General features: G+C 44.8%; 2 protein-coding genes across 2 annotated transcripts in view; one reads left to right on the forward strand and one right to left on the reverse strand.

Annotated features, from left to right (window-relative positions):
- The first annotated feature begins 678 nt into the window (after window positions 1–678).
- crip1 (cysteine-rich protein 1) lies at window positions 679–8385 on the forward strand. The gene is made up of 5 exons (XM_055864026.1): window positions 679–857; window positions 6208–6302; window positions 7027–7084; window positions 7862–7915; window positions 8120–8385. Exons 1-4 carry the CDS (start codon window positions 818–820, stop codon window positions 7903–7905), a joined length of 237 nt encoding a protein of 78 aa, XP_055720001.1. The 5' UTR covers window positions 679–817; the 3' UTR covers window positions 7906–7915; window positions 8120–8385.
- Window positions 8386–15536: 7151 nt separating this feature from the next.
- The window catches only part of crip2 (cysteine-rich protein 2), a 68507-nt gene continuing 64423 nt past the window's right edge, over window positions 15537–19620 (reverse strand). The window contains exons 5-8 of the mRNA XM_055864028.1: window positions 19375–19443; window positions 19080–19174; window positions 18717–18774; window positions 15537–18484 (exon numbers count right to left, since the gene is read on the reverse strand). Of these exons, the coding sequence (XP_055720003.1) occupies window positions 18417–18484; window positions 18717–18774; window positions 19080–19174; window positions 19375–19443 (290 nt within the window). The 3' untranslated portion in view covers window positions 15537–18416. The remainder of the gene's footprint in view (window positions 18485–18716; window positions 18775–19079; window positions 19175–19374; window positions 19444–19620) is intronic.

Genomic DNA, 19620 nt, shown 5'->3' on the forward strand with positions numbered 1-19620 from the left:
CAATGTACAAGCAAAAAAACAAAAACAGATAATAAGTACAATCCCCCCAAATCAACCTGCATAGCATGCTGGGAAATATGGTAATGCTGGGTGTGGTTTTGATGGGACTTTTTTACTCTCCCAAGTGTAAAACAATAACTCTGGTTACTAACACCAACACTGTGGTTCTTTTACACCACTGTGTGTTCATTTCACTTTAACAGAGTGAATATAACTCCTGAATCAACACTATAAGTATTACACTGAAAAATCTGCACTTGCCAATTTGCTGTGTATGCACATAAAGGGGAGAATAAAACTCTAACGAGCCAAAAGAAATAATGAACGAAAAAAGTTGCTACAATGATTTCCTGACTTGACCTTAGAGGCACACTTAAATCCAAATCACATGAAGAAATGTTATTTCCCCATAATATTCATATTTTACATCTCTCTCTCTCTCTCTCTCTCTCTCTCTCTCTCTCTCTCTCTCTCTCTCTCTCTCTCTCTCTCTCTCTCTCTCTCTCTCTCTCTCTCTCTCTCTCTCTCTCACGCACGCACGCACGCATGCAGAGACGCACGCACGCATGCACAGACACACACACACACACACACACACACACACGCACGCGCGCGCGCTGTCAAAGCCTCACCCTCTATTCCTTTCCACCAAACGCATTTCCTTCACCGTATAAATAGGAAGGCGCGCACATCTGCACTTCACAACGAGGCGTGGTTTAGAACGGACAGGTGGGCTGCTGCTGTAATACTGCCGTGAACATTATTTCAACTAGGATACTTATTTCACCCCCGGAGACCAACACTTTACCCTGCAAACATGCCCAAGTGCCCAAAATGCACGAAGGAAGTTTACTTCGGTAAGACATCTTTATTGTGTCGATACAGATTATTATTCATTTGTTTTGCAATTAGTTTACTCAACATACGCGCTTGCCTGTCACATTTCCCATATGAGGATAGGATATAGTTTTTCGTTTACTGTCTTGTCTGCAGCTTTCAAAAAGCTATTGGGAGATTGTGAGCGCGATGATGAACGCACCACTTGAGCAATTTCCTGTTATGAATTATGCTTGCAGCCAACCATTTTTTTTTTTATTGTGACTGCAAAATATTTTTGCCGCAAACTTTTAATAACTAGTTAATAGCAATTCTAGTAAATGTAGTTGACTAGGCCTAATTGGTTGAGGACTGCAATGCTTTTTGCCCAATCCTACTATAATCGACTACACGTAGTATTTTATGGGAGTACCTTTCCCTCAGAATAAAAGTAAACTCTAGAGATTTCCTATGGTGATAACATTTTGCTATCATAGGAGTGGCACTGCAGGTCCTGCCAAGTCAGTGGAACAGCAGACAGCACTTACTGCATTAGGGAGAGAAGGGATAAGACAGGGATAAAAAGCTACAACTGGCATTAGGACCCCCTTAATACATCTCTCAGACCTTAAATGGAATATGAGATCATTTAGCTATATATCAGGTTTGAAATTCGTACAAGGTCAGGTTGGCAGTAACTATCTGTTTGCATTGGAGATTTGATGGAGTTCTAGCCTGCTTGATTTATCTCTCTCAACAACTGCGATAGCAAGGGAGTTTAATGACGAGTACTGTGTGGGCGATGATGACCTCTCATATCCATGTGGGAAGGGTACTGGGTTTATCATTGCCAAGGCTGAAGGAGACAAAGTAATTCCATCAAATAACTATCACTGGTTCCATCTGTTAGACTAGTATTTTGCTTTTGTACTTCTTTAAGTTGGAGGAGGAGTAAAGAAATGTCCTCGCTTTCATCCGGTGAGTCCCAATGGCCTTGGTTGGCCTCTGTCTGAGGTCCATGGAGGCAGCAGGGCTGATTGGTTCATCTGGGGGGAAAGAAGGAAGAAAGAGGACATGACCATTTGATGTATGTCTTGATCCATTTAGCACATTTCCTTCGTCTCCAGTAGTTGAACTCTTAGACTTAGTCATCTCTGGAGACACACAAAGCCATGAGACACAGTGCAAAGCCACATAGCCTCTCTCGCGCTCTCTCTCTGTCTCTCTTTTTCTCTCTCTCTCTCTGTCTCTCTGTCTTCTCGTATCTTCTCTCTATTTCTCTCTTCTCTATTCTCTCTCTCTCTCTGTCTCTCTCTCTGTCTCTCGGTCTTCTCGTATCTTCTCTATTTCTCTCTTCTCTATTCTCTCTCTTTCTCTCTCTCTACAGTAAGGTTGGCCTGTCAGTCAGATGAATTGACGCTGCTGGCTGGAGAGCCACACTTTTTCCTTTTTTCCTGCAGATTAACTTTCCCCCTCGGCCAAAACAAGCGAACCGATTTGTTTCAATCGTTTGTTCATGTATTGCTGAAAAAGCCTCAGTGAAAAAACAGCTCTGCGTCTCTCTCCAGCCATGAATTAAAATGTCTCAGGGCAAAAGGGCATTGAAGCTAAGGTATGTTTTCTTAAATCTCGACTGAGTGCTATCAGTTTCCTCTTTCATAAATACATCTTTGAAATAGTTGTTCCAGAAAGTTCTCATATCAGTTGTATAGCTGTGCTCAAGGTAGAAGCTACCGTATACGGTCTTGCTTGGGAATGCTTGTGCAGCGACTCTCCATCATCAAGGCGGAACCATTCACGATCTGTTCCACTGTAGCCTTGTTTTACTACCTGACCAGGCCTATTTCCTATTCACTGCCTCTCTCTACCCACCCGATCTCAACTCTCCAGAGCCACCACCTCTCCTCTACCCCATCCCTCTCTCCCCGCAGTAGCTGAGCTCTCAGATGGAAGCAATCATGCTACTGCTGCCACAGTCAGGGACTGATGGAGGGGAAGTACATCTGCTTCCAGAGAAAGGAGGAAGGGGGAGGGAGGGAGAGCGGAAAACAATAAAACTTTTCCACCATCCCTGGAACGAGAGACAGAGAGAGAGAGAGAGAGAGAAAGATGGAGAGAGAGAGTGAAGCATGAAACACATGAGAATATCATTGCCAATAGACTGCCTATAGGTCCTTATCACAGTGGGAGGCCATTCCTTCTCTTCCTAGAAAAAATGCGGTGTCTGCTGCGTGCCGACCTGGTAACGACCAACCTACCGATTCTACTTGTATAATCAAAATGCTCGTTGGTGGCCAACGACTTTGAGCCAATCAGAGAGCACGAACCACCACGTGGGGCAGCCAACAGAAGAAAAAAAAAAAAATAGGGCATTTTCTCCATACATCCAGTCACACTTCATATGCAATGTGGGCTATGGGATGGTAGCTAGCTAATTGCACAGACGCAATGCACACAACACTAAATACTTCCTCCAAGCTAGCTTGCTACTGTAGCTTGTATTGACATTAAAATTACATTAGCTTGTTTCCATGAAACAGCTGCCTGTGTTAGCTGCCAAGTTAGTGTAGTGTCCTTAGCAAAACCTTAGCAAAACATGTGGCTATGGGCTGGCACTGGCAGTATGGCATTATGGAGAGTGAATTAATTTGTTTCTTCATCATCTTGCTAGGTTGTTATCAAGATGTGGCCATCTGGCTAGTATCAAGAAGGGCTTTCTACAAAATAGCAACATTAGCGCAGATAGCTTAGAAACTAGACCATAAGCAATATGCACAGATATGCATTGCCAAGGCAACGCTACTGCCACCTTCTGGTTTGGAGTATTTTAACAAGGCTGAGTGGCCGACGACTTCCAAGGTCTTTGCTGTGTGAACACAAACGAAATTGACTGCCAACACTCTGTTCGGAAGTTCTAAGCACTGTCGTCAGGCAAACGTTTGACAATCCTACCGCTGTGTCTGAGCTTTAAGAGCTAAGGAGGGGCACCGGCCGTCACAGTGTGCAGCGAATTACCCAGGAACCACAATTGATGTCATCCTAACGGCATGTTTCCTCATCACATGGGCCAGTTATATTACGATCGGAGCCAATCCAGTGCCAGTGTTCAATTTAGGGTGGAACAGTGCTTCTGGAAAGGACTGCATTGTCTCAGTCAGGACATAGAATAACATATGATTAGATGCGCATGGGAAATGTACCATTTGTTTGCCTCATCAGCAGCTCTGAAGCGTTTCTCCACCGTCTGTATAAATGGTAGCCGGCTGTAGGTGTAGGTTTACGGTCGGTGCACCCTGTGTTCATTTCAACCACAGGACGTGTGAAAGTAATCATGAAAAACGAGAGGCGATGTACCAGGAAGAGGGAAAACAGAAGTGCTCCACTTCCTGACACGTGTCCCAGCCGGGTGTCATATTAGTTCATCTTTTAGAGGATGATAAGCAGGGCTGCGGGAACTTTTCCATCCGTCGTTCTTTGGAAGGTTGGATGTGGTGAATGAAGGGTTGAATGCTTCCTCGTGTGTGTGTGTGTGTGTGTGTGTGTGTGTGTGTGTGTGTGTGTGTGTGTGTGTGTGTGTGTGTGTTGGATGGAGTCCATTCATATTATTGCTCCACAGTGATGAGCAAATTGATGCAGACAGCAGATCAACTCATCTGTCTCTCTCCCACACACACACCCCAGTCAGTCCCACCCTATGACAGTTACACCAGCATGCACTTTATTCACACACCCACAGACAGACAGACAACAGCTCTCTGATGCCAAAGGAATGACCTGACTAGTCATAGCCAGTGGTCAGAACAGAATTGCAGGAATGTTCCTCGTTTCATCAGGACGGACCTTATTCATGTGTCGGCCACTGTGTGAATAAGGTCTGTTAAACCCACCCGCTTTCTTTACGTTACCCTCTGACACTGTAACTCAAGCTAAGACACAGCAGCACCATTATAGTCTGGCCCAGGGTAGTGAAGAGGGACGTCCCTTCTCAGTTTCCTGATCCCCATGTCTTGTTATTGGAAGTAAAGTACAGTAATTAGTGTTGGCCCAGAGCGTTCCACCCATCCTCTACAGAGCCAGCTGGAATGCTGTAAGACTCCCTGTCTGACTGCACTGGCTGACTGACTCTACTGACTGACTGATTGACCGCACTGAGACACTGACTGACTGAGACTCTAGTTGACTGGGTTAGGTTAGGGTAGTTAGTTTAGGTTAGGTTAGTCTTCCTGGTTTCAGTGTTGTGTAATCAGGTCTTATTATTCCGTTTTTTTCCTCCATAATTGAAAGAAATGGAGGCAGCAGTTGGATCCATACACACACTAAATCCCTGACCTGGCAAATAATACCCAATGATACGTAGGCCTACTGTGCATAAACTCAGAAATACACTGTAGTCAAATGCAATTCTACAAATATGTAGAGACCTGAAGCAAGAGCTCCCGTGATGGATCTGCCGTTTATTACTTAAAGATTTGCTTTAAATCTTTTCTTGAGTAAGACTTTAGCAGGACCCTCAGGTCCATTCGTATCCACAGATGGTACTAATAAAGTTATTCTCCGGTGTGTTTTCTCTTTCTCTAGTTTATTTATGACAAAACTTCATGAGAGCGGTTTTGTACGTTGTGCACCTCCTGTCCTTAATGCTTGGGAGTTGGCCCCTTGTTTGGCATGGAGCGTGTGTGTGTGTACGCCCGTGTGCACGTATGTGTGTGCATACGTGCGTTTGTGTGTGTGTTCAGTATCATGATCTGAGAAGCATTTGGCTCCCATCAGACACAGTAAATTCTTATTTGGCTCTCTCTCCCGCTGCATCATGGGATAGGTCTCAGCAGACACAGCTTGAACACCTCTTCTCATAAAACTCCTGAAACACATGACTATGGCCTCCCTCCCTCTTTAACGACCATCGCCAGCCATGATGGCTGTTTTTTGCAAATCGTTCCTCACAGTTCAGCCCGGATATAAAGACTCTCTTTATCAGGTTTTTATGATGCCAAAAGGAGGGGAAAGAGGGAAGGGAAGGGAGTGCAAATTCCACAGGGAGTCTCTTCTCTCTCTCTCGCTCTCTCTCTGAGGCTCAGCCAACCACCACACCCTCCTAATGTTCTTGTGAGTAACGCGTTATCTCTGTGTGTGTGTGGGTAGGGAAATCAACACTAGGCTGGACCTGTAGCGTTCGACCATGGAGCTCACAGTTCGTCTGGGGTACCATGTACTGTAATGCAGCCCCAGTATGGCCCTGCAAGTCACATACAGTATCCATCCCCTCTGCAGACCACAATGCCCCTCTCTGTGTGGAACGGTGGCACTCTGTGCGATGTGGGAGGATGCATGTCGTTGTGAGTGGACCGTGTCCGTTAGCTAAACGTGTCTGTTTGTCTCTTTGTCTCACAGCGGAGAGAGTGACATCACTGGGGAAGGACTGGCACAGACCCTGTCTGAAGTGTGAGAAGTGCAGCAAGACGCTGACGGCCGGATCACACGCAGAGGTCAGACCACACACACACACACACACACACACACACACACACACACACACACACACACACACACACACAAGCTCGTGCACACAGCTCACACGTACCTCACACGCCACTCACACTGAATTATTAGCTGACAAATATTTAAATGAAAATAATGATATTGGAATAAAAAATAGATGTATGTTTGTTCGCTTTATCACAGATCATATTTCTCATAGAGTACCATTAAAGAGATTCCCCGGTACTTTTATATATTTTTTGCCAGTAGTTCTGAAAGTAGTGCTCACCAGCCAAAAGTGGTCTCTGAAAAATGGGTACTATGTCACATATGTGGCAATATCTGCACCACGTCATTGCCCTCTCGCTTGTTCTACTGTGTGTGTATCTTGCTAACTGTCACTCAAATTGCGAGGGGCTGAAGCTCATTGGCTAGAACTCAAATTGCTAGGGGTCTGGCCCACATGGGGGAAAATGGAGGAAAAACAGTCACTTTCAAACTAGGAATTTGATTATGCATGTATTACACATTGACACAGTCAGCCTAAAACGGGAGGTTTGAAAAGTATTAGTAGTCATTCCGGAGCATGTCTTTCTGGCCCATAAATCTTTCATAAGAATTCTTGACCTATCACACAGATTGTGCAGAAAGTCTGGATACAATCAAATGCTGGTATTTTTAATCAGCCTGGTACTAATACGGCTTGTACCCTCTATCTCTCTCTCGCTGTAGCACGATGGCAAGCCTTATTGTAACAACCCCTGCTACTCTGCACTATTCGGGCCTAAAGGTGAGTTCTTCTTCATTACTATTGTAACGGCCCTTGGTGCAAGGTGCCTTAACCATCTATCTCAGTAAGGATATCCCAATTGAGAGATTCTATTACCATAACCCATATTACCTAGGGTGTTTCTATGTTTTGGGCTCAAATGACATGTAACAAGATAACAGTTGATAAGTTGAGCTCAGTGACATTGGAGCCACACGTACGTACCTAGCCTGATAAGGCGATTACATATCCTGTATGGAAAGTCCAAGCTCATTGTCCTCCTTACATGAACCTGTGACCGAATGAGCTCATTGTAACCTTTACAATACCCACCTCGGTGAGGTTCAGGCTTCCACAAATAACATTGTGGTCCTCATGCTAACATCTTATCAATGTATCTCGTTGCATATGGGTAACCTACCAGCTATCTGCTCAAACACGCTCTTTCACTTTAAAAAGTAGGATAGCTTCCCGACGCACAATGGTCCCCCTCAGTTCTTTCAGCTGTGCATCGACTGGGATATCCTGAATGAGATGAAATAGTTGGAATTGTCAGTCGGAATAGGAACAGCGGTAGCCATAGCCAAGGTCATATCGCCTGGTCTTGTTGGTTCCACGTGGTGGCTCTAGAAGGGCTGCTGTGGAATGGGGTCAGAGACCACTGGAGTTTCCATTGTTGTGGTTCCGCTGCTCCCATTTCCTCCTGAAACTTAATCCCAAAATGTTTGGCCGACATACAGTATACAGTCTCCTGAGCCAATACTGTCTCTCTCTCTCTCTCTCTCTCCCCCCGAACAGGTTTTGGACGTGGAGGAGCTGAAAGCCACACATTCACAAAGTAGAGCCACTCAGGTACAGGCCAGTGTACTCATTCCAAAGATAGACCAACCACATTGATATCACTCCCATTCAAATAGACCTTAATATGGAAACAAATACGTGGAGACAATACATTCACCATCACCGCCAACCTTAGCCTTACAAATGCTACAAACATTAGAGATTGTTGTTTAATTTAACAAAATACAAACATAACATTTTCTCCTTTCTTTACAGGTTCACCCACCACACCAAGAAGAAGGCAACTCTGCATTCTACAACATCCTCCATGCCATACTAAACCAAAAACAAACAACCAAAGAAGTTCCTTTTCGGAACCACCATTTTGTGTTATTTTCTGTCTTTGTGTTGTCTAGAGGAATCGGCCTTAATACATCGCAGAGATGTTCTCTAGTCCCACTAGTGGATCGGAGGGTTATACAATAACCTCTCTGTTCCTTTACTTGTTTTTAAATTCTGATTAAACACTCTTTTTCAAAATGTTTTACCCTCCTATTCATTCATTTCTCGCGGTCTTGCACTTTACAAGGGTTGCGTTCCCCTGCTCCGACGCTGCATGCATCAACCGATGGTTTGTGTGCCACGTCATAGACTGTGTCATCGACTGACAGATTGCAATAACATATGATGTGGTCAGGTGATACGTAAAATACCTATCCAGGCATTGTATGATTTGGCAGGCATCAGCAACACCTGGGCAGAGGAACACGGCCAAGGTTTCAGTATACTTTAGTATATAACATTTCTCCTGTCTCAGTTGGGTGCTCACCCATTATTACACTTGATAGTTACATACAGAGCAATAACAATGTTTCTGTGACTACCTGCTATGAGCCAAGAAAACTTGGACATGTGTTCATGTCCACTGTGTTCAAGTACGCAAGAGGACAAAACAGAACACATCACAGAGCCAACCATAGATAATAGTCCCTTATATTGTCAGTGTCCACATGCCTTGGCAGGTGGCACTAAACACTAACTCAATCAGTAATCAAATTGGACCAGTATCTGGACACAGGATTACGGACAAGAGCAGGAATAGAAATCTTTCAACATTGCAGTAAATATATGGGCAATCTACTTTGATTTACACCCTTATGGTCAAGATGGAGTCTTGAAACTGTCATGCTCTCCGTAGTCTGTGGCTTCGCCACCTCCCACATCGACGATTGTTAACATTTAGCTAATGACAGTAAAAGAGAAACATAATTAGTTTATGACATGAAGTGTTACAAATGGATAAAAGTCCCTATCTACACCCGTGGGCCAGGCAATTATCGTTGACATTAAGTGATGTAAACATTATGACATTATCCTTGTGAAAAGAACACCCCTATCCACTTCCATGATACAAACATTCTGACATTATCCTTCTGAATGAGTCCCTATCCACTTCCATTGGCCAGGCCCATCCACTCATAGAGACATGATTCATGGGACACAGCCCTCTGCTCTTTCTCACACCCACCCTGTCCACTAAACAGCTGGACCAAAGTACTGAAGGGAGGATAGGGGAGAGAGGCTAGGGAGAGATGGAAGGAGAGAGGGAGGATGAGAGGTCTGGCTGGACCAGAGTCTTTAAAGGGAGCGGAAGGGTGGGTCTGGGATTTATCCCAATCTGTCCCATGGCCAGAAGGGAAGGCCAGATACTTCCTCTTGGCCTTTGTGGCCTCCGCTGCCACACCCTGTTCCGAGGAAACACCCTCAACTCCACGGTTACGGCCAGCCGTCCGTTCGCCCTCCATCACCCAGCAGCTGGCTGGCAGCCGCCTCACTAACCTCCCTCCCATCCGCTGTCACAGGACCGACTGACCCACCGCTGTTACCACAGTAACAGACACAAACAAGACCCAACAGACACCCGACAACCGGCCGGCGCGGAACTCTCTCTGTCTCTGCCTCTCTCTCTCTCTCTCTCTCTCTCTCTCTCTCTCTCTCTCTCTCTCTCTCTCTCTCTCTCTCTCTCTCTCTCTCTCCCTCCCTCCCTTGTTCTCACCCTCTCCTCTTGAACAAAGACCTTCAGTGTCACACAGAGCCCCACTAAGCCATAACACAGACAGCTAGGCATGCCCAACTGGTCACAGAGAGGAGGGGGGCAGGAGGGGGGAGGAGAGAGAAGGAGGGGTGGGGGAGGAGAGAGAAGGAGGGGTGGGGGAGGAGGGGTGATCAGTAACAACATCTGTGAAATGGTGCATTTCTCTCCCACCCCTTCTCCTATCCCTAATCTTCCCCTAACTGGTAACCACAATGAAAATAGAAGCTGAATATACAAATTCCATGCACATGCTCACTCAGATAAAATATACAAATTGACTTCAGTTGTGGTTGGAATGTTTTAACATACTTCTCGCAGTGCCAACCATGTCAAAACAACTCGTAAAGTTCCACAGAAGGACAAAAGACAAAATCGTTTTTTTCCAAAGAATTTTGGACGGATGGGGGAGAACAGGGTCTGTACTTTTCAAAGCAGAAGGTTGTGTTCCCTCTCTGTCTCTCTCTCCTTCGCGTTCTCTCTCTCTCTCTCTCTCCCTCTTCCTCTTCATGGCAATAAGCTTTCAACGCAGGGAGGACAGACTGCTAACTGCCACCACGGTAGTCATGGGAGCCCTTCTCGTTGTTTTATACTTTGGAAGTGAAACCTGCAGTGTGCGTGTGGGCTAAAGTCAGAAACGGTGTCCCAAATGGCACCCTATACCCTACTTAGTGCACTACTTTTAACGTGAGCCCTATGGGCCCCGAGTCAAAAAATAGTGCACTATAAAGGGAGGGTGCCATTTTTGTAGTCTGGAGTCAGATTAGTTCATGTGGTGAGTCTGGACTGTGCACAGTGACTCAGGATGCAAGTCCGAGTAATAACAAGAAACTGCTGTCTCAACATGAATCACACACAAAGGTGTGATACAAGATGGAAAGAAAGTAAGAAAACCTTCAATGGGGAAAGCTAGAATGATGTAGCGTCTTGCACACTTACCCTACTCATAGTCAAATCTCACCCAAGAGGTACGGACTACTGCTGCTTTTCTGTTCTACCTGATAATTCATTGTACCCACCTGGTTTCCCAGGTCTAAAACAGTCCCTGATTAGAGGGGACAAATGGAAAAGGCAGTGGAACTGGCTTCAAGGCCCAGATTTGAGTTTGAGGGCTGTAGCCCCTACTTATGGCTGGATAATATGAAGAAATACGTAGTGCAGAGGGGAGATCTCACACGAGGCGTTTTCTATTGTCTGTAGAACGAGGCATGGGACAACACACATCTGTTTGGGTCAATTGATAAGAAGCCTACTGCTATAGGACTCCCAAGCTATGGCATTGTACTAGTGAGAGGGCATCAGGCTCAGAACTGTTGAATAAGAAAGTGCTTGAGGCACCTCAACTCTACAACTCAGCACGATTACAACAGCAGGCAGGCGGAGACTCAGAGGCTCCAACGTCACTGTTTTATGGCAGGATATTTCTTAAGTTTCCCTCAGTAAAACACAATAGTATTGGAAAGTACAAATTCTTTAAGACGGTATCAGACGCACTCAGAGTCACTGAGTCATGCAATTCATTTAAAAGAAGCGGACCCGGCCAATTCTAAAAGCTCTGTAACACACACACGCAGGCAGGCACGTCTGACGGACGCACGTACCTACGCAAATACCCCTTTGCCAGCGCGTTTCAACTCAACATCGGTGTGTTAAGCGTCTCTCTATAAGATTTTTTTTTATTTCAAAGTGCCCTTAACGTTTTTACCGGGATTTTTTTGGTCTATTATATGAGTTGTTATAACGTGGTTCATATGTTGCTCAGAGTTTCCAGGCTCTCTAGCGCATCTGGTAACTGAAGTGCTACTGTGATTTCACGGTATAAAGTAGACGCAAAGCAACCATAGGCTTTTCACTTTCTTAAGCCAATTCCCGAAGTAGAGAAACGAAGACTCATTACAGTACTGAGTCCATTTTTATTTCTACTTTTTCCACTTCACAGACAGATATATTTGCACTCTGGGTACCGTAATTGAGTCATTATGTATAATTTTGTCCGTTTGTCCAAGGATTGGCTGGGAGAACAGAAATATATACTGAATGATCATTTTCCCTCTGTACAGTATGAAATGACAGCTTATGGAACAGATACTTTGAATGATTGCAATACCATGTGTTAGCAGCTACCATGTCACTTGGACTTAAAATTGCAATAATGGTCCATTTCCAAAACTGTACTGTAGAAGGAGTAATAATTCTCTCTCCAGCTGGACTAAACTGCACACGAACGCTCTTGCGTGAGAGTGTTACGTCCCATGTTTCTCACTGGAGAAGAAAACACTGACTACACCACCTCCGGAACCCATTCGGAACACGCTACACAATAAAGAATTGAGTGTGAAACCCCAGAACGTGCCAAATATGGACTCTTGTCTTGAGGAATGGCAACTCAGGGAGTGCTTTTTGTAAGCCATGAAGCATGAACCAGTCCCCTCTTTAACGTATCAATTGTGTCTAGAGGCTGACTGTCTTCAACAGAGATCCATAATCATTCCCTGTGGATTCTCCAGGCCCTTGTCGGAAGGATGGATGGATGGATGGATGGATGTGTGTGTGTGTGTGTGTGTGTGTGTGTGTGTGTGTGTGTGTGTGTGTGTGTGTGTGTGTGTGTGTGTGTGTGTGTGTGTGTGTGTGTGTGTGTGTGTGAGTGAGTGAGTGAGTGAGTGAGTGAGTGAGTGAGTGAGTGAGTGAGTGAGTGTGAGTGAGTGATCCAGGCTAGCATTTCAGGGATGGATGAGCAATGACGGTTACAGTCAAATCTGGACCTGGTTTCCATTATTGAATATGCATGGCAGCTTTAGATATTCCCACCCCATCCCACCGTCCTCCCATCCCTCTCTTGCTTCCTTCCTATCCCTCTGTCCAGTGACAGGGCAGACCTTGGGATGATTATGGCTGTTGGGTGCATCTGGAAGGTGCACAACACACTTCAGCAGATGTGTATAAATAGGGCCTGTTGCAACTTGCTCATAAGGATGAAGTATAGAGGGGAGGTCTCCGCTGCCAACAGCACTCTGTCAGGCAGCCAGCAGCCCTCTTTAACTTCTCCATACTCCGAGTCATTCATCAGATGGTCCAGGGAGAAAGGCTCTGGCCCCAGGTAGCAGCGGTATGATGATGAGCCTGGTTGGCTGTAAGACTTCCTGTCCTCACCAGACTAAAGCCTGGCTGACAAGCTACACAAGCTCCACTCCAGGGGGTCAAATAGGATTTGTTTTATTTCGAATGCTTTAGCTGCGGTTATTTTCGATTTTGCCTGACACAATAGATTCATCAGATTCATCCCAGGGTATAAAACCTGTCCGTTTGCCACTCAGGCACGCTCAATCAAACACTCAAAATATTTGAAAGAGAACAAATACCCTTTGAACCCAGGCCTGCTTCATTCTTGCTCCTATCCTCCAGTCAGGCTCCTGTGGGTTTTAGTGAGGACCTCCGTATTAGTGAGCAATTAAACCTTGAACTAGCAAATGAACATAATCATATTTAAACACATTCACATCCCTCTCTACTGTGCAATGGCATTATGTTGTAAAGTAGGAATGTAACTACTTGTTCTGGACCAGATGCCCAAACCTCACATACTGTACAGTTTAGACCATAAAGACAGACACCTGGACCTCCCCTGCACTGAGGGGAGCTGGGGGGAGTCCGCTGCCCTGAGGGGAGCTGGGGGGAGTCCCCTGCCTTCACACAAGGAGCTAGGTCTGGGCCTGGGAACATAGCAGAGGGACTGCTACCTGAGGTACTGTGTGTGTGTGTGTGTTTTTAACTCAAAGACATTATGACTGTAAATCATCAGAACCAGCCCACGCATAGTAAAGAAGTCAGTCAACCTTACAAACAATAGCAGGCCACACACAGTAAACAGAATAACTATTCATACCATCACACAGGAGGTTGGTGGCATCTTAATTGGGGAGGACAGGCTTGTGGTAATGGCTGGAGTGGAATATGCGGGATGGAATTAAATACATCAAACACATGGTTTCCAGGTGTTTGATGCCATTCCATTTGCTCCGTTCCGGCCACTATTATGAGCCGTCCTCCCCTCAGCAGCCTCCACTGCCCCATTACACATGCATAACATGCCCATAGCATGCAAGCCTTAGTTGACAGACAGAAGCTGATTCCTGGGGTAATGGAAGTAATGTTGTGTGTGTGTATTGTGACAATCACACAACAAACATCCCACACAACCAGAGCAGAATAAGGTCCAAATAAATCCTAATGGTGTGTATTATGAAGAAGCAGGGTTGGCCTGATAGTTCCTAGGCCTATGAAGAGTCGATCTCAGCTCAGACTACAGGGTGGGGTTGGTCGAAGGTTATCATGAGTTACATGGTTTGTTCTGTTGTATTGACTGTGTGTGTATGTGTACCTTGTCTCCATACACCGTGTGGGCAGGGCACGAGCAACTATTAAAAAGTAATCAAACTAACCCCTGATTGTTTTCCATTCATACCCAGTTGTGTGTTTATGTGTGAAGGTGTGCACACGCACGCATGTCTCTGTGTCTTCCTTGAAATATTTGTCTCTGCCCAGCCCAGCATGTCATAGTTTACTTTAAAATGAATGACAGATGATGTCATGACAGAGCGTAGCGAACCACCATGACATTTGTTTATTGTAAGGAGAGATCACCATGGTAATATACGAGGACGTAACACGCTTGCAGTTTGCAAAAAGGCACATGAAAAATGGTGGTCTGATGAGAGAAAAATGGAACTCTTTGGCCTGAATGCAAAGCGCAATGTCTGGAGAAAACCAGGCACAGCTCATCACCGGTCTAACACCATCCCTACCGTGAAGCATGGTGGTGGCAGCATCATGCTATGGGGAGGCTTTTCAGAGGCAGGGACTGGGAGACTGGTAAGGATAGAGGGAACAATGGAACTAAAATCCAGGCAAATCCCTGAAGAGAATCTGCTTCAGAGTGCAAACGACCTTAGACTGGGGTGAAGATTTACGTTCCAACAGGACAATGACCCCAACCACATAGCCAAAACAACGCTGGAATTGCTTCAGAACAAGATTGTGAAAGTCATTGATTGGCACCGCAAAAGCCCAGACTTATATCCCATTGAAAATCTGTGGAAAGACAAAGGTAGCTGTTCACCACTCCCCATCTAACTTAACAGTGCTTGACAAAATTTGCAAGGAAGAATGGGAGAAAATCCCCAAATCCAGATGTGCAAAGCTGATACAGACATACCCAAGACGAATCAAAGCTGTAATCGCCGCCAAAGGTCCTTCTACAAAGTACTGACTCGGCGGTGCGAATACTTATGTAAATGACATTGTATTTCATCTTCAATGTGTTTCTAAAAACATGTTTTCACTTTGTCATTATGGGGTGTTGTGTGTAGATGGATGAAATAAATACATATTTAATGACTTTTGAATTTGAGGCTGTAACACAACAACTTGTGGCATAAATCAAGGGCTATGAATACATTCTGAAGGTACTGTAAATGTAAAGAATACAGTATATTGATATGCTCTGGGATACCCCCCCCACACACACACAAACCACAGGAGATCAGATCAATAGTATATATAGAACGTTTAATTAAGGGATTAAAAAGACGGAAGCAGCAGGACTGAAGTGGAGCCATTTTATTTTTCTCTACAAACAGTGACTCCTGAAGTGTTTTAAAGCCTTACTACACAAAACAGTTCATAACAGATCATTAGAATCAAATCATCACAATAACAGTCATATTATATATCTATATAAAATACTAAAGCACATTCTAACATAATGCTTTGTCTGCAGTGTTTCAGTTACTCTGTGTGCATCCCAAAATGCCATCCTATTCCCTATATAGTGCGATACTTTTGACCAGAGCCCTGTTCAAAAGTAGTGCACTAAACAGGGTGCCATTTCAGATGCATCTGTGTTTCTATAGGCTACCTCCTACTAAGGTATAATACTTCAATTAGCTCATAGTAATCTCAGGTAGAAATACATGAAGGGTTTCTTAATACAGGAACATTCTGACCATATCAAATTGTACAGCTCTATATCCTACAAGTTGATGTTGCCCCAGCTTCTTTCGCTTCCTTCATTCATTTGTCCCATAGCCGTAGTACAATGCACCATCCTCATGCAATTTTACTGGTATACTCTTCTTATTCTTAACAAATCAATCAACACATCCTGCTCATTTCAAACCCAATTTAAAATGACTTCCATGTCTGGAACCCAATGCAGTACTGTGCATAAACAATCTACTGTACCATGTCAACCCAGTAACAGGACCCTCAAAATAGCCTGGTTCCAGATGTGTATGTGCTGTGTGGATACTATGGTATCCATTGACGTGCAATGACCATAGGCAAAACAGTACAAACAGATAGTGAACCTGGCTACCCTTATAGACCCACAACCCTAAAACACCATCTTTTAAAATGATCCACACTTTCTGGAACTTAAATCCCAGAGACTTTTTTTTATATCATCCATTTGATCAGGAATGTAGTCAGGCGGCCAAAACTGTATAAATCTGGGTCTTAACCCATAAATCTAGCAGGAGGGATTTAAAGTGGTGCTCCTGTCCTGAAACAGCACCACCTGCACCTGCAGCCAGACTACACCCTCTCTCCCAGGTACCCCTACATTCCTGTCAGCATGTTACCATGACAATGCAACACCTTCCTTTAAACACCATGTATCACTACTCTTGAGGAAATAGATTTGTTATGTTACAGGGATCATTTTACCTTTTTCACCTGGTCTCGTCTCTAAACTCCCCCTCAAAGGCCGCGTTAGGGGTACTTAAAATTAAATAAAAAGGGAAATAAAATGTTTTATTGCAGTTCTTAAAGTAGTGTTATAATGTGCTTATATCCACGCTCGTAAATATACATAAACATAACATAAAGTAATCATGAACTCATAAAAGGTGAAGAACTGGCCTCCTGGCTCTTGTGTTTCAGTGGGGAGAGAGAATGGATACAGTAATATGGTGCTTTTTTACTAAGAACCCACTCAGGGTTAAACTGTGTTCCATGAATTATTTTTTCTTTTTGAAGTGTAAATAAAATATAATTTAATAAAGTGTTTGGGAAGCGTCAATCTACACTATATATACAAAAGTATGTGGACACCCATTCAAATTAGTGGATTTGGCTATTTCAGCCACACCCATTGATGACAGGTGTATAAAATCGAGCACACAGCCATGCAATCTCAATAGACAAACATTGGCAGTAGAATGGCCTTACAGAAGAGCTCAGTGACTTTCAATGTGGCACCGTCATAGGATGCCACCTTTCCTACAAGTCAAATTTTCACATTTCTGCCCTGCTAGAGCTGCCCCAGTCAACTGTAAATGCTGTTATTGTAAAGTGGAAACGTTTAGGAGTAACAAGCGGTAGGCCACACAAGTTCACAGAACAGGACTGCCGAAAGCTGAAGCGCGTAAATATAGTCCGTCCTCATTTTCAACACTCATTCAACACTCACAACATTTTCCAAACTGCCTCTAGAAGCAACGTCAGCACAATAACTGTTCGTCAGGAGCTTCATGAAATGGGTTTCCATGGCAGAGCAGCTGCACACAAGACTAAGATCACCATGTATAATGCCAAGCATCAGCTGGAGTGGTGTAAAGCTCGCCGCCATTGGACTCTGGAGCAGTGGAAACGCGTTTTCTGGAGTGATGAATCATGCTTCACCATCTTGCAGTCCAACGGACGAATGCCAGGAGAACACTACCTGCCCCAAAGCATAGTGCCAACTGTAAAGTTTGGTGGAAGAGGAATAGTGGTCTGGGGCTGTTTTTGATGATTCGGGCTAGGCCCCTTAGTTTCAGTGAAGGGAAATCTTAACGCTACAGCATACAATAACATTCATTGCATATGATTCTGTGCTTCCAACATTGAGGCAACATTTTGGGGAAGGCCCTTGCCTGTTTCAGCATGACAATGCCCCCGTGCACAAAGCGAGGTCCGTACAGAAATGGTTTGTCGAGGTCGGTGTCGAAGAACTTGACCCGGCCTGCATCCTTTGAGATGAATTGGAATGCAAACTGCGAGCCAGGCCTAATCGCCCAACATCAGTGCCCGACCTCACTAATGCTCTTGTGGCTGAATGGAAGCAAGATCACTAGCAATGTTCCAACATCTAATGGAAAGCCTTCCCAGAAGAGTGTAGGTTGTTATAGCAGCAAAGGGGGGACCAACTCCATATTAATGCCTATGATTTTGGAATCTACGAACAGGTGTCCACATACTTTTGGTCAGGTAGTGTATATTAGAGGACTGCAGTGCTAGGAGGCTGAGGTGGGCTGGGCCAGGTGGTGAAATATTTGGGGTCAGGGGTTAAATGGGAGGAGCTAGAAGAGAGGCCGTGGGTCTCTCAGTGCTGCTTATAGAAGGAGCTATAGGGGCTAAAGCCTAGTGTTAATAATACTGTGTTGGATTGTGGTATTAGTATTGGAGAGCTCAGGTTGAGGCTGGGGATGGGACCGCAGTAGCTCAGGGCTGGGCCTCTGTGCTGACCTCCTTCTCGTAGATGTAGCTGCCTACACCTCCAGTGTTCACTCCTGGAGACACAAGAACACCACAGACAAACAGGCATCAGTATCAAATGCTGAAAATGTGTTACAGTATAACTAGTCACTTATTTTCTGTTGGTGGTTTAGCATCACTTTTATGTAGGAAGCTCAATATGATTCTTTTAACAGCTATAACACACAGCATAGGCTACTGTTAAGGTATAGCTAATATTTATGGACAACAGCACCACCTAGTGGCTGAGTAAAGACAAGCACCTACCTTTGGGTCCAAAGAGACAAGCATAACATGGCTTGTGGCAGTATGGCTGGCCATTATGCTGTTATAACACAAAAGACACTGTATGAAAATGTGTAATCATACCATGTATTCCATGTAACCATCCTAATTATGACGCATTTATGCCATTCAGGTGCATTCAAGAAAACCGGCTTGAGCAGGGTGCTGTGTAGATTCCCTAACCTTGATAACATAATGAGCAGCTATTTAGGATCCAAGATGATTCGTAGATCAGTGATTCTGTGTTGTGCCTTGCTCAGGCCGATTCCCTTGAACATTGATTATGTTTTTTGCAGCTGGCCCCTTTCCTGTTTAAATTTCCTGCCTCTTTCACACCCCTCCTACCTCTGCGTGGCTGCCGGCGGCCAGGGTCTTGCTGCACCTCTCACAGCGGAGACAGGGTCGATGCCAGTCCTTCCCCAGGGACGTCACCTTCTCAGCTGTCATACACACACACACACAATAACTTACAAATCAATGACCTCAGCGGCAGGTGCGTCGGAAATGTTCAAATGTCATTCAAAAGGAAAGACACACGGGAGGACACGTCACCATGGCAACTGCACGACAGGTCCAGTTGTAATCTAACACCTAACCTGACAGTTTATTCTGAGCCTGGTAGTGTGCCATGGCTACTTACCAAAGTAGACCTTCTTGCTGCACCTGGGACACAGGTTGGCCTCACCAGAGAAGGTGGTGATGCTGGAAGCTGTAAAGAAACAGAAGAGTCAGAAAGAGAGTTCACCAGCAGATAGCTACACATACACGCGCACGCACACACGCACGCGCGCGCACACACACACACACACACACACACACACACACACACACACACACACACACACACACACACACACACACACACACACACACACACACACACACA

Source organism: Salvelinus fontinalis, chromosome 15 (genome assembly GCF_029448725.1).
Source record: "Salvelinus fontinalis isolate EN_2023a chromosome 15, ASM2944872v1, whole genome shotgun sequence".
Lineage (NCBI taxonomy): Eukaryota > Metazoa > Chordata > Actinopteri > Salmoniformes > Salmonidae > Salvelinus > Salvelinus fontinalis.